The 14,806-nt window shown below is 41.2% G+C and overlaps 1 protein-coding gene across 2 annotated transcripts in view; it reads left to right on the top strand.

The window, feature by feature from the left end:
- The window catches only part of MACC1 (MET transcriptional regulator MACC1), a 154,419-nt gene that overhangs the window by 30,510 nt on the left and 109,103 nt on the right, over window positions 1-14,806 (top strand). For both annotated transcript variants that reach the window (XM_085630936.1, XM_085630934.1), the window contains exon 2: window positions 3,680-3,790. In XM_085630936.1, coding sequence (XP_085487062.1) covers window positions 3,688-3,790 — 103 coding nt within the window. In that variant the 5' untranslated portion in view covers window positions 3,680-3,687. The remainder of the gene's footprint in view (window positions 1-3,679; window positions 3,791-14,806) is intronic.

Here is a 14,806-nt window from a genome sequence, read left to right as displayed (position 1 = left end):
AATGCCAATAGCTCAAACTCGTGTGAATGTGAGACCTATTGCATTGCAAATACTTGTTTACTAAAGTAGTGATGTAGGCATTGTGGAAAGGGCAATGCCTATTTTAGTAAATAATGGTCAATTCACTTGTGCTCTCTAGTACCATGTAAAGGGACTTTTCATTAACCAAGGCGCCAACTACTAAAATGAAGGGCTATGATAACATAGAAACACCTGACATTCTCCTGCATGCGTACATTGTTTCCCCCCCCCCCCCCCCCAACATTTACAGAATCCTCCAACTTGTGAAAAAAGAAACCAGGTTTTTCTTTGTATTCTGGCATTTGTTATCTTGAATTCATGGTTAAAACAATAAAGCTACACGTCCCAAAATGCAGAGAAAAAACCGGCCAGACTGAGCTACTCACACATAACAACTTAACATGTGGCTGGGATTTGAGATTTCCTAGTAAGTGAATGAGTAATTACATTTTAAGGCATTCTCTACTGCTAGTCAATCACTAGGTACTATGGACAACATAGGGAAGGGGGAGGGTTGATGGTTATTTGGGCAATCGCATAACCTTAGGCCATAACGGGCACTGCCACTAGTCCTGAACTTTTCACATACAAATCATTATTTTCAGTTGTGTTTGTTTAATTAATACAGTAGAATGAAAACAAGATCACAACAGCAGAGTGCATTAGGATACCACACTTCTAGGACCAGAAACGGTGTCCATACTGACATGTTGGGAGGTGATCACCCTAATGGTTATTACAGGGGAAGACAAGATTGCGGTTGAGGGTTACTTTCTCAAGACTGTACCTTAATCGTTCCTGTGGTCAGGGTACATCGTGCTCGCTTGCTCTACTCTGTGCCAAGTGGCCCCATATATGTGTGGCACATTGAACTAACGGGGCCTTGCCAAGATAACAAAATTGTGCATAGTGGGGCTTATAGTTTTACAGTTTAAATACATATTAAAAAATCCCTGCATGCAAAATTCTGTTAAATAAAAAGGCATGGTTGACTGATGCTGTCTTACACAACATAGATACACTAGGTAAAAGTGACCGATAGGGGCGAGGATGTGGTCTCACGGCTAGACTGCCGACTTTGGAGCTGGGAAACCAAGGTGCGAGCCTTGGGGTCGACTCCACATCCTGTGATTATGGGCAAATCAATTAATCTCCCAGTGCCTACCAAAAAAATGATTTGAGTCCTTGTGTAACTTAACTGGTGCTCATGTAAAACGTGCCAATACCTTCCGGTGGAGTTCGCACTATATAAAACCCGGAGGAAAAAAACGTGGCCTGCTGGGATTGTTAAAACCATACCTACACAAACCCATAAGGGGCAACAAAGTCCCAATATGTGGCACATTTTTTTGTAAATAACCAGAAGTGATTCAGTGCCAAGTATGAAGGTAAGTCACCTGGCAGCTATGATAGGTGATAAACAAGTTGTCCTCAATGTTCATCTGGCTGTAATCATTGAATTGCTCTTTGTGTCCTTTACTCAGGGGGCAGGATCGCAAGAGGGCAGTACTGAATGCAGTCCACTTCCTGCAGTGCAAGGGGTGCTCCACCAGTGCCCCACCTGAAGGAAACTCATTTACTTAGAGGGTCAAGATACCTGACTATGAACACAGGGTCATTCAGTTATTCTGCGTCACGCGGGAATGCCTCTTCAAGTCTGGAGTTTTACTTTGATACAGCTTGAAAACCAAGACTGAATGAGCTCCTCACACCATCATAGACCACACCTCCCTCTACCGACCTTCTAATGTTATATTACCTAAGAGAGTTAGACCGAAGCTCTCTGGCAGAACTCCGTCGAGGACTTTGCCTTAGAGTGTCAGAAGTGATCTGAAGGAGTAAATATTGTTCTCACACAAAACAACAAAGCCTCATTCCTCTTACAACATATATTGCAAACTTTCACGCTAGTGTGATGCATATACTGTTTCATCCTTCTAAATGTAAGGTCATTTACTGTCAAATTGTCAATGTCCCTTGCACCGTTTTATTTTTAGAAAATACCATTGCATGAAATCATTGAAATGTATGCCATTCTTAGAAATGTCCAATATTTAATTAGCGAAGTATGTAAAAGCGAGCAATATTAAAGGGCCATCCTCTTAATATTTAAACGCTTGCGACGGGATCTAAGGAGCCGACTTTCAAACTAATTACAAAGGTGTGACTGGCCTTGGACTCCGTGAGCTAAAACAGAGTACTTGGTGGACTATTGCCAGGACCAGTCAGGCTCTAACCTATGACTTGCTAGCATTTTTTCTATGCAGGTCACAACAGCGACTGCGATTCTCAGAACCAGATGTGTGCCACGTACAGTATAAGGTGCCAATAAATGGCCAGGTAGCTCATTTTTGACAGTGCAAGGACTGGGGTAAGTGTGGTGGCTTTACAGCTCTAGTTCCTCAGGCACCAACTTCTTTGGTGGGGCACACTGGTAGGCTGCGCAGTGTACACGTGGGTATTTCATCTGTAGCCAATAACAGAAAAATAGGCAAACCCAAGAGACACGCTGCTGCCCAAAGTGAGAAGTGCCTCCACCTGTATTCCACCAAAAGAGATGACCTCTGATGGCCCTGGGGTGCAGGCTCAGCAGAGATATATGGACGCACCACTGTACAGTGTAAACTTAGTTAATGAGGTGATACTGTGAGGCACTGAGAACAAGCTGCTACCTCTGATTGTGTGACGATCTCGGGTGCTCGCTGTGACGCGGCAACAAATAACAAATGCGTTATACTAACCCGAGATGCGTGGTGCTTGGCAGAGCTGAACCGCAGCAGCACCTGGGTCAGTGGTCCCCTCGTGCCTCCGGGCCCTGGTGCCATTGCACCAGTGAAATCACTGACAGATTGTTACGCCTGTGATAAGGGAGATGGCAATTCACGTCTTGAACACATTAGAATGCTGATGCAACTACACCTGTTTTTAGTTAATATTAAAATATAAATGTCTAGACAGTGGGTCTACAAAATTTAAATTAGGACATAATGATCTTGGCGGGTGGAGACTGTAGTTTATTTATACCTCAATGCAAATAAAGAAGCTCCCACCTGTGTCTGTAGGCTGCTGTTTAATTTTAGCTTTGAACTGGGGTTTACGAAGCACTTATGGCTCATGTGAAAAGTTAGATACTGTGGATAAATTGTTAATTAGTGGCACTTCTTTGCATAGTTCGTATTATTGGAATATGCAGTTCATATTAAGAAGTACAAAACGCATGTGCATGCAGAGAATGATTTAAAGAAGGAAACTTTGCGTCCTCGGTGGCTGGGATTCTTCTGGTATCGGTGGTATTCGGTATGTTTTATGTGCCTGTAGCTTGGCCTGATTTTAGCCTTTGTATTCTTGTTTGTGTCCTTAGTCACTATTTTGCATTGGAATAATGTAATAATAATTGTGTCACTACACAACATATGCCTTTAACCACCCAATGAAAAGTGGATGTTTCCTGTTGTCTTCCCGTGTTTACATTATTTCAACTAACTGCAGTCTTTACTGTTTATAAAATCCGAATCCCCCCAAATCCTCCACAGCCGCTATTTATTTTACATAATATGCGAACGGCAATCTGAACCTCACACACGAGACATTTTATCTGTGAATATTATGGACAAAGCATAAACACAGCGATGACTCGATGCCTGTCCTGTTTTTCTAGGTCTCACAATGTCGGCGAGCAGGACCCTGTCCTTCCAGACAGGCGCGATATCCCGGTGCCGGTCGGAAGGGACCTTGATTGACTGGGACGACAGACGGCCGACGGAAACGAGTAAGTCAATACATAGGTGGAGGAATTGTAATGAAGTGCTCTCAGTACATGTTACTAAATGACCTATTTATCTGACCTCGGCATCGCATGCATCAGAACTGATGAGTTTCTAAAAGCAAGGGAAGGGGGCGAGTGGGGCGGCCATGGTGGTCTTGGGGACGCAACTCTTCTAACAAACGGCACTCGGAATAATGTTTTTCTTTAAAAAACGTTTCTGCCGGTTGTTCCTCAACATCTCTGAACGTGTTTAGATCATTGCAGAAATGGCTGCTACCAATTTTAGAAGGAGACGTGACATTTCGAATTACTTTACAGTAATATCGGAACAGGCACGTGGTTAATGGCTTGAGAATAAGCAGACAGGCACGAAGTCATTTCCTGTGAATACAAGTGTGTTGAAACATAACAACTTAACTAGAGCAGACTGGATACTCGGCCGAAGTCACACCAGGCAAATGGGAATCAAACAATAAATTGGGCAGTAGCTTCCGTGATAGGAACACGAATGTTATCGCCAGAACACATGCACCATAAGCAGAAACCTTATCGAAAACAAAACATGGTGCATGAGGCAAGGAAAAGTAAGCACATGGTGATTAACTTTAAATACCACGTTATTTTTCATTGTATTTTTCCATTGTATTAAGGCTGTTTAAGTGTTTATTAGTTGAAAGGATGTTTACGTGCCACTGGAGTCAAGCTATCCTGGCTGATGAGGGGTGAAACCCCGAAACCGGTCCTAGGATGCTTGTTTCCAGTCCAGGGAGGACCTGGCTTAGCAGTTCGGGCAGGACTGTTCCCATGAGGCACAGGGTCAAGACTGATTTGCATATGGGCAGGTCTACACTGGGGTGGCATGGTGAGCAAAAGAATGATGGATTTAACCCAGATATCTTGACTGGGGGTGAATGTTTTGATTTGTTCTGCATTCCGTCCATCAAGTCTTACAAACAGCATTGTGATTTTTTTCTTTGTCTTTTATTTCTTTTTAAACTTGATTGTAAAGCACGCCTAAAGTCAATTGACTGTGCCTAGGTAATTCTACATGTCATGCATACTTATATAAGGAGAAAGAATGCAAATAATACATCTGTTAATGGGTCCCAGTGATGTTATTCACCCAGGGGTTCTGACTGACATCAAATAGACAATGAGAGAGAAGATCGAGTTGTCTATGATGTCTCTCAGAACCCAGAGGTCAAAAACATCACTGTCATTCCCATTTTAACCATCTATAATTTTATGTTATGTATTGGCACGAAAGTCATCTGTCCGTGCCTTCAACTGCTACACAGTGGCAGAGAAGTAATGGATGAGCCATACATAACATGGCCTCTGCCATCCTTGACCAACCCCCACAACCTTCTCCACCTCGCTTCCCCTCTTGAAGCTGTGCTTTCTGCTCTCAGTCAAAGGAGCAAGCAGCACTGTGCTACACTGGCAGTCTCTCAGAGAGCCTGGTCGGCCTGGAAGGCCTTTTTGACATCACCACAGCGGGTAACAAGTTTTGTTATCAACTGTTGCCATGTCATAGCAGTGGGTTATGAGATTCAGGAACTGAAATAAACAATAGAGGCTCTCTGTGAGACTTATACATAACCACAAATGATGTATTCCATTCTTGAAATGAAAGTAAATCAAGCCAGTTCTGGTTCGGGTAAGTGATGCTTGATAGCCAAAGCAATAGGAAATAAAAGGCTTTTCATTGGCTGTACCATTCCATGAATAATAAACACAAAAGCATTCATGCTGATAACATCTTGGATCCTCATTAAGTGTGGGCTAATGACCTATGGATGTGGTAACTCTTGTTATTGCACATATCGAAATTGTGAATTTTGCAATCTTTATCACATCCAAACCCTACTGGGTGCAATAAAAATGTACAGACTGGATACATATCGGCAGGTGAAACCCATCATGTAGATGTTTGGGTGGTAGGCACTAAAATGCAAGTGTTATGCCGCATTTTAGAGGCAAAACTCAAAAAGGTAATGTTTGCAGGCAATAAATTCCATAACCTCTATATTGTTATTTTATTGTGTGCGAGAGTTAATGCATATAAAACCGGGCCACTTGTAATGAGGGTCTTAGCTCTGTGTTGCTGTTAGTAATGCCAGGGTGTTAAGAGATGATATCAGACTTGTGCCAACTATGTAGCCTTACTACATATTTGAAGCAAGACACTGCAGTCCCGGTAATTTACTTCGCCAAACATAGCAATTTTGGGATACTTTTGGCTTTATACTCGAAATCAGTGGTACTCTGATACCTATAGTTATTCAGGATCTCTGTACTAGGATTCAATCGTTACCGATATGTATACTAGTGTACTGCGAATGCCAGTTGTATTGTTGAGGACACTGTCTGTCAAAAAGTGATTAAAGTACAGTTGTATATGACACTGCCCTGAGGAAGCCAGGGGGTAGGCGAAACACTTTGGTTGCACTTGTCTGTGATCTCTGAAGAAGAATGGAATAAAACAAGAAATTACAAGCAAGGACGACTCTTGCTGTCTTTGTTTCTGTGCATACCTCTTTAATCTCACACTTTAGTCTTTGTTGCCTCTCTTTCGAGGTCATATTTTGTCTAATGTATGACCAATTGATAGCTGGTAATTTGAGGTAGGCAACTCTGTTTGTTAAACGGTGAGTACTTCAGGAGGTGTAGTGATAGATCCCCTAGTTGCTAAAAATAAAAAATGTTTCCCTTCCATTACTGCACATACAGCAATATTGAAGTAGAAAATAACTTATTTAGGCCCTTATTAAAAGGGGCCAGCTGGGGATGCAATATTTGCAGCATCTTTCAAAATCTGAAAATGAGATCCTGTGCACACGTATGGGTAATTGGCTGGTCCTGTATGTATTCAGTAAATGCCAGAAAGAGTCGGACAAATTCTTTGTAATGGATAAACACTGGTCGACATTAGGTGTGTTGCGTGCAACAATTCCTTTAATGAAAAGTTTCAGTGCGATATACAAAAGAAAATTGATCAATTTTCTTTTGTATATCGCACTGAAACTTTTCATTAAAGGAATTGTTGCACGCAACACACCTAATGTCGACCAGTGTTTATCCATTACAAAGAATTTGTCCGACTCTTTCTGGCATTTACTGAATACATACAGGACCAGCCAATTACCCATACGTGTGCACAGGATCTCATTTTCAGTTTTTGTTGTAGGTCTTGACCTACGCATTGCAGGGGTAATTTCATTGGGTTTGTCACCCCTGACCTAGTGGCACCGTACATTTTTGTTCACTTGACTAACCACGTACACGCTCGAGCGCCAAGCTTCCTCCAAATTATCAAACCCTCACCACTGTCATCATCTTTCAAAATCTGAGACCCCCGGGATCGGGATATTAGAGGCGCAATAATTCTTGTCTTTTGCAAGTTGTATCCTTTACAATGGATCATAACGTGGAATTTGGTGACTTTGTGCACACAAATCCACAAGTACTAGTACAAGTACTAGTACTTACTGAGTCGTTTTCCTCCTATTCATTTTGGGAGGTTTGATATGCCTAAATTCACTCTGGGGAAACCCATGAGACGCCTGATTCTGATCCCTGTGCATATTCTTTTGTGCAGGGATCAGAATGAACGGCCCACTCTTCATTAGCACCTTCGAAGCAATGGGGAATTACTGCACCAGAATCTTGTTGAGGGTGAAATACAAGAGAAAGTCAGGAGAAGGGCAATCACATTGGTCTTCAATGCTTACCCTCCTGAGAGATTAATTTCACTAAATCAGTCCTGACCATGCATAAAGGATAGACACTCACCCTAAGTAACTTCTGACTTGTTTGTAGCTGTTCTAACATGTCACCACAAACACTTTGGCACGTTTCTCTGTTTCTCTGTATTGTAATACCCTAATGATTCATCAGAGTTGATTGTAGGACAATTAGGTAAGCCTTTGATGAATAACAGCAGTATCTATGCCCAGATTTCGATGTCTCAATTAAGACTCTCTACTAGAAATGATTAAGTTATAAGAAACGAGGGCTTAATTGTGGACCAGGAAATGACTAGATGATCTGCCATTTGGGTGGTGCACTCAAATGAAATTAGAGTGCAACTATCTTACATCCATAGATTTTTGCTTTTTGTAGGAAATCAACCACACAAATATAACTTCTTTATATATGCTGTATATCTAAATACCCTATCAATGTTACAGCAAAGTTGAGCTGAGCTCCTTGTGCATCACTTCTGGACATTCTCTACCACTACCACTGATGGTCACTGTCTGGGCACAATTCACAAAGCAAAGTGCAAATTTATGTTTAACGTTACATACAGGTGCAAATTATGTTTTTATGGCCCTGTTTATGAGTCACTTGCAAAGTTTGTCCACATCCGCAAACAATTAATTTTGTGGTATACAGAAAGTGTTCTCAATCTATGAACACCCTGCAAGCAGTCAAAGATTTACCCCAGACATGGATAGAAGTACAGATGTTTCTAAAGAGGGAATAGGAAGGAATAACCCCAAAATTGGGGTGAGTGCAAAGAAAGAGTTGTATCTACGGGAAAAAAATTCTCTCCACAAAGAAAATATGGTAAATATAGACGTCTTTGGTTGGTTTTGTGAAAACTGTATTTACAAAAGTGTTCTGAGGACTACTTCTACAAAAACCCAGCTAGTTAAAGCTGTCCTGAACGTTGGTGTTAGCCTAAAATGCTTTTTTGTGACTAAGACCTAGAGTTTGTATGCGTATTTTACCTGGCAGTGTTGCCTGGAAGGGGTTAATGGGCACTTGCTGCTTGACTTGGTTACTTATGGGGTTTCGTTCCAGGGATTGACATCTGTAAAGGTGGGGTTTGCCCCACTGTTTGTCCACAATTATAGATTGTTGGTGAGAGCGCACAAACCAGTACTTTTTGGAGGGGCCGTTCCTGTCAGTATGTATGCAATTATATACAGATGTTTAATTAAATAGATTTCTGTTGTCTTAAGTGTGAAGTGGGCACATGTATTAGTTGAAGTACTCCTTTATTTCACCCTTAGAGACTAAGGAATGAGACAAGAAATATGTAGGAGATGGTACTGGTCCAATTTTATCAAAAACCACAAGAGCACATCATGTATAAGTTACTCTCATCCTTTGTGCAATCTGCACTCTTCTTCAATGGAACATTATGCCATATAAAGGAAATGAATCTGATTGATCTACACCACGTGATCCTTATTGATTGGGGATTCTTTAATATAAGAACATTCATTGAAGAATAGTGCAGATTGCACAAAGGATGAGAGGACTTTATACATGATGTGCTCTGGTGGTTTTTGTTAAAATTATATCTGTTCCACTTATTGTGGATACGGAACTTGGCGCCCTAGGTGGATGAGCGTTGAACACCAACGTTGCACTCAATACTTGTTTCATGCCTATTATTGTTGTATTATATATTAAGGAGACACTTTGATGTGCAGGTCGTTAAAAGCATATCCACTTTGTTTTAAATGTCATCTGGTCCAATTTTATACCAGGTTTCTTCATTACTGGAAGTGCTGGAACGTCTTGTCACAATCCTGCATTCCTACCTTTCAGATCTCTCACTTGTCCATTTTCTGTAAGCAACATTGATTTAATACTGGGCCGACGGAATGGCGGTAAAGCTGAACTCCCTACAACTAAATTCCAAGAATTTGGAGGAAATCTTATTTTGGGGGGAAACCCCATCAACCTACAATCTACATATACAGTACACAAAAAAAATTGCATTAAAAATCAGGCAAACCATAATTCCTTATGAAATTACATCTAAATACTCTTGAATTTGAAATGCAAATCTATATAAATACTCAAAAGTAAATCAATATTACAGGCCTTATATTTGATTACACGGAAATGCCTTTTGCTGCTCCTTTTAGTTTAAGTCTTACTGCCCAGGAGGAGTACCAATACTTGGATACCGCAAAAACAATCAATTCATTAGTATGTGACTTGAGCAGTCTCTGGCCTGTGTGTCCATCATTTGTGCGTCTTTTACTTCCTCGCCCTAAGTGCACCGCGTCACTAGCATAACGAAACTCGATGGGGCTTCCCTGCAAGGCACGTGGAGGGGCCCTGTCCAGGTTCAGTCAGGAGCTCTGCAGCCAGAGTATGTGCTGAGGGGGTCCCCCCACACCTCAGGGGCTGCAGGGGCCTGTGTTCCACTCCTGCACTGGGTACGCCCAGATGTGGGTCCCAGGCTCACTGTGCCACTGTATTCAAACTACCCTAGCTGATCAAGGCTGATGTCCCCAAACCAGTCCCAGGATGCTTGTTTCCAGTTCAGGGAGGACCTGTCTTGGTAGTTTGGGCTGGACTGCTCCCATGAGGAGCAGGGTCAAAACTTATTTGCATATGGCTGAGTCTAAGCTGGGGTGGTGTGAACAAAATAACAATGGATTTAACCCAGATTGCTTGACTGGGGGTGAATGTTTGATTTTTTTTTTTCTGCATGCCTGCCATCATTTGTGTGTCTTTTGCTTTCTCAAACTAAGTGTGTTGGGTATGCCCAGACGTGGATCCCGGGCTCACTGTGCCACTGGATTCAAGCTAGCCTGACTAATGAGGGGTTATAACCCAAAACCGGTTCCAGGATGCTTGTTTCTGGTCCAGGGAGGACCTGGCTTGGCAGTTCGGGCTGGACTGTTCCCATGAGACTTATTTGCATATATCTAAACTGGAGTGTCATAGTGAGCAAAAGAACAATGGATTTAACCCAGATCTCTTGACTGGGGGTGAATGGTTGATTTGTTCCTCATTCAGTCCATCCTTTGCATGTGTTTTACCATGAGGTAAAAGAGCATTTGCATACTTACTATTCTCTGTACAATAAGGCCTTTTGGATTTTTTTTACACAGGAATAAACACCTATATAGTCTTGTTCCAAATTAAGTAATTCATGTAATTCTGTTTAATTTTAATATATTTGGTATTCATTCTATTAAATAAAAAAATACAATAACATTCTACTTGTTAGTATAAATACAAAAACATTTCTATAAGAATTCCATGAGACTTCTCAGCATATTAATACCATGCTATACACATACATGTTCAAACATACGTCAAAACAAAATATCCCATGGAAAACCTCATTAAATTTAAGAAGCCCTCCAATTACCTAGCCTTATTTGGTAGTCTTGCACTGCATATCCATGCCCTCCAAATAATATTTGCTACTCAATATGGCACTGTAACGATACTTGAAATCTTACAGAGTGGGCGCTCCTGCAAACATGAACTAGTCCTAAAATGTCCCACAATAGGTTATGTGAATCTACCTCTTATGTCTGAACACAGGGATCAGAGGAGCAAAAAGTGGATTTTGCCTTCTGCAGAGAAACTATGCCAAATACAAATTGGCTGGGACATATCTTTATATTGTGCAGTATAACTATTTAGTCCTGGACTTCAACATTCATGTTACAGGAGTGGTGGGAAATCCACACCCGTAAAAACTGGTACCATTCAATAACACCTGCCAGTGCTGAGCAATTGTGAGTGTATCCAAATTGAATAGGGAATACCTTTGTGTACCTGGTTTTACAAGGTGGAATTCTGATGGTAATGGATTTTCTGTGGCGATTATCACTCAGAATTAACACCTGCTCTGAGCAGGGTGAATCGTGGGCAGCAGGGTTAGGCAGAGGATGGCAGAGAAAACTGTAGTCTGGCAGGGGGAGCATTACATGTGGCCCTGTCCAATGGCTGGGTCCAGAAAACCGAACTAGGCTGCAGTGCTGCCCATTCCCAAAGCCATTTTACCAGTCTGATTATCCAGCTAGTAAAATTGAGTGAATTGTTCTTGCAACTGGGATTTGGCTCTGCTGAACTCCTAATTGAAGCCTTATTTGCTAATCTCTAAATGCATTTTAATATACAATGCCCAAAGGCACTGGATTTGCATGGACAAGATATTCCACCTTTAAGATGTGACATTTATTCCTGTCTAATATATCAAAGATCGCTACTTAATTTAGATTTTTACTATTGCTGTAAAATTCTCAATGTTGCATTGATCATAAAAACATTAGTATGAATTTCTTTGCAGCTTTGGACACTTTTATTGCCTGCACTCAAAACACATTTAAGATCAATTGCAACAGGGAATAAAAAATATAACAGCCCCTATAATTTGAAGCCATAACCCATGATTTCTCTTGGTCCTTCTTGGAAAACAGTATCTCTGGAATTCATACCCAAGTTATTACAAATTACAGTGAGTTTAAATCTTCATGAACAGCATCAACCTGTCGGATTAGAAGACCTCCGCTATCTTGCTCATAAAATGATTGTATGTAGCTGCAACTGAATTATTATTTTCCATAACTCTGTTCCGGAGAGAGCACTTGCTACTACTTTAGCAAGATGTACAGCTTGGTGAGCAGAAAGTAGACCACAAAGCTTAGTGTACATTTGAATGCAGGTACACATGGCTGGTGTCTTCCATCAACATTACTTTCCTCCTTTTCGGCTACCCATTTACCACAACTGTTTTATGTGAATACTGGGTAGTCCTAATCTGATCCATTGGATTCACATTCAGCATGAAATTACTATTTGGAACATAGGGTTTATCTACTACTAAGATCTTACATTTTACTGTATTTGGAAGGTGATGTTTCTTATGTAATTACTAATGTAGAAAAGTGCCTCTTTTCATATGGTCACCCTCATTTGTTTGAGGACTGATGCTGGTTTTTTACTCTGTGCATTGCAACACTGTTAACTAGACCCTGGAACATGTACTTTGAGCCCTATATTAAGTCAAAATTGCCTACAATCCTAATTGGCATATTTAGCCTTCCTATAGATCCATATAATATGGTTCCTAATGTACACCCATGACATGGGAAGTTGAATGTCACCTATGAACTACATCAGTACTGTGCCATCCACTATTGTGACAAGGCAAATATGATTCCAGGGTAACCACAGTAGCCTGGCTGCTGTAGTTTCACAACTGCAACTCTATCTGCAAAACTCTTTTGACAGTAGAAAACCTCTGTTTTAAATATTAATAAGTAACCCCTTTGTATGCTTTACAGCCTACAAGACAAGGTGCATGTAATAAATGAATAAAACACAGATGAAAGTAGGAAATATAGAAATTTAAAGTTAACACATCCTTAAAGTGACTTGTTCCCAAAAGCTATTTTCAGTGAAGGAAGACTTGCTGGCCTATAGAGAAACAGCAGGAAGCAATATCAATTAGTTATTGTGATATCTCATCCTAGGGACTAGCTAGAAAAATAATTCAAGAACTGTTGTAATATTTATTAAATGACCAATTCAATAGTGGTCAGAGTTTAATCAATATTAAGGAAATTGGACTTTTAGAAAGTTACCGCTTCCCTGTTAAAAAACTCCTGGGGCTAATTTGCACTGTCATTCAACTGTCATTCAGCAGGTGAATAGCCTTGATAAGGCGTCAAAACTGATCCCATAGCAGAGACAATGGGCTGGGTGTAGGGAGGTGTTTTGTTTCTCTGGCAGGAAGACCAGTTGGGCTGTGCCAAAGAACTTAGCCTACTTTAAAGGGGTGTCCTCTGTCACAAGCAAATTTCAGATGACACATGCACAGGCCTCTTTATTAGTCCTAGTGAGGCAGGCACCAAACCAAGTGGGTTCCGTCTGGCCTGGCTTGGAGTAACCAAGGAGGAGTGGGACTGCTCATTACCCTGGCCAAATCTCTGGGTGGGTACACAGGCTCTGTATAGGGGAGAATGGTTTCCTTATTTAGAATTTAGTGAGTCAGAGGCACTGTGGGATTGTTTGTAGTAGGGCACTAGGTTTGTTGTGAAAGTGTTCCCCATCGAAGTACCATGGGTTTGAAGACAAAGGGAGTCCTAGTACTCAAAGAATGTCTCAGTCAAGGCCAGCCTACTGCATTCCAATACAAAATGTGGTGATGCGTTGTATTGCCAATCTAATTTTTAGAGATTCTCTTAAGTGGTCACCAAGGTGACATCCTTGGGCAAGTTGGCATAAAGGCTCTCCATGTTTGATCCAATGAGTAGATTGCAGGATGGGTCAAAATGTATATCTCTCAGCAATTGTAAAAGATCTCTAGTATCTTTCAGGTAGGTTGATGTATGTTGTACAATAGGTCTATGAAAGAAGTCAATGAATTGCAAGAGGGATTCTAAAATGGACCCAATATCGGCAAACGCTGGTCGGGTGCTTAAAATCCCCCCACCGCCTTATGTCAACATTCAGGACGTGGAGGTTGCAATAGATGAGACCACAGGGACCGCACCTTTGATGAAGTGAGTAACTACTTCTGAGTGTGTGTGTGTGGGAGGGGTGGACGCTATTTTTACCTTCTTTATGCGGAGGGCGCATTTGCTTAATTTATACTTCTAGTGACAATACCGACAGTGTGTTACTACAGGGTCCACCCGCCTCTTTTGCTCCCAATGGGGCCATAATTGAGCCCCTACCTAAGGTATTTTCTCACCTTGTGACAAATTGGTTTTATTTCACTGTTGCATGAATATACTCTTTGGTGAGTTTACCACGATATCCTCATATAAACCATAACTTTAGAGGATACCCTTACATAAAACTGCATTTCAAAAAACCTTTTGATATGCATGACGTCCAGGTCTTCGACAGTTGATGTACCCATGCCTTCCTTTCTTCTCTTTTTTTTCTGCATGAAAGCAGTCTATCCACACATGGGTATTCTCGAAGTGAGATTACAAGGTGAAATGTATGTCTCGGCACTCATTACCTAGAATAAGGTGATTTGGATGTTGTTCATGCTTTTTACCTTCACAGATCATGGACCACTGTGCCCAAGAGGAATTGTAAGTTACTGTGCTTACATATCACTAAACACTACCGTAAGAATATAACACAGGATACTGTCCTTATGTTCACACAAGGGAACTGCTTGTTTTTGTCCTGATGAAAGCCGCATGACCCAGATGGGCAGGGTTGGCTGAAACATGTAGACCATGAGGGATTTTTGATGTAAAGGATCATTGTTTCACTCTTATTTTA

The sequence above is a fragment of the Triturus cristatus genome, chromosome 10 (assembly GCF_964204655.1).
Source record: "Triturus cristatus chromosome 10, aTriCri1.1, whole genome shotgun sequence".
Lineage (NCBI taxonomy): Eukaryota > Metazoa > Chordata > Amphibia > Caudata > Salamandridae > Triturus > Triturus cristatus.
Note: the sequence above shows the minus strand (reverse complement) of the source record. Positions and strands in the feature narration are given on the sequence as shown.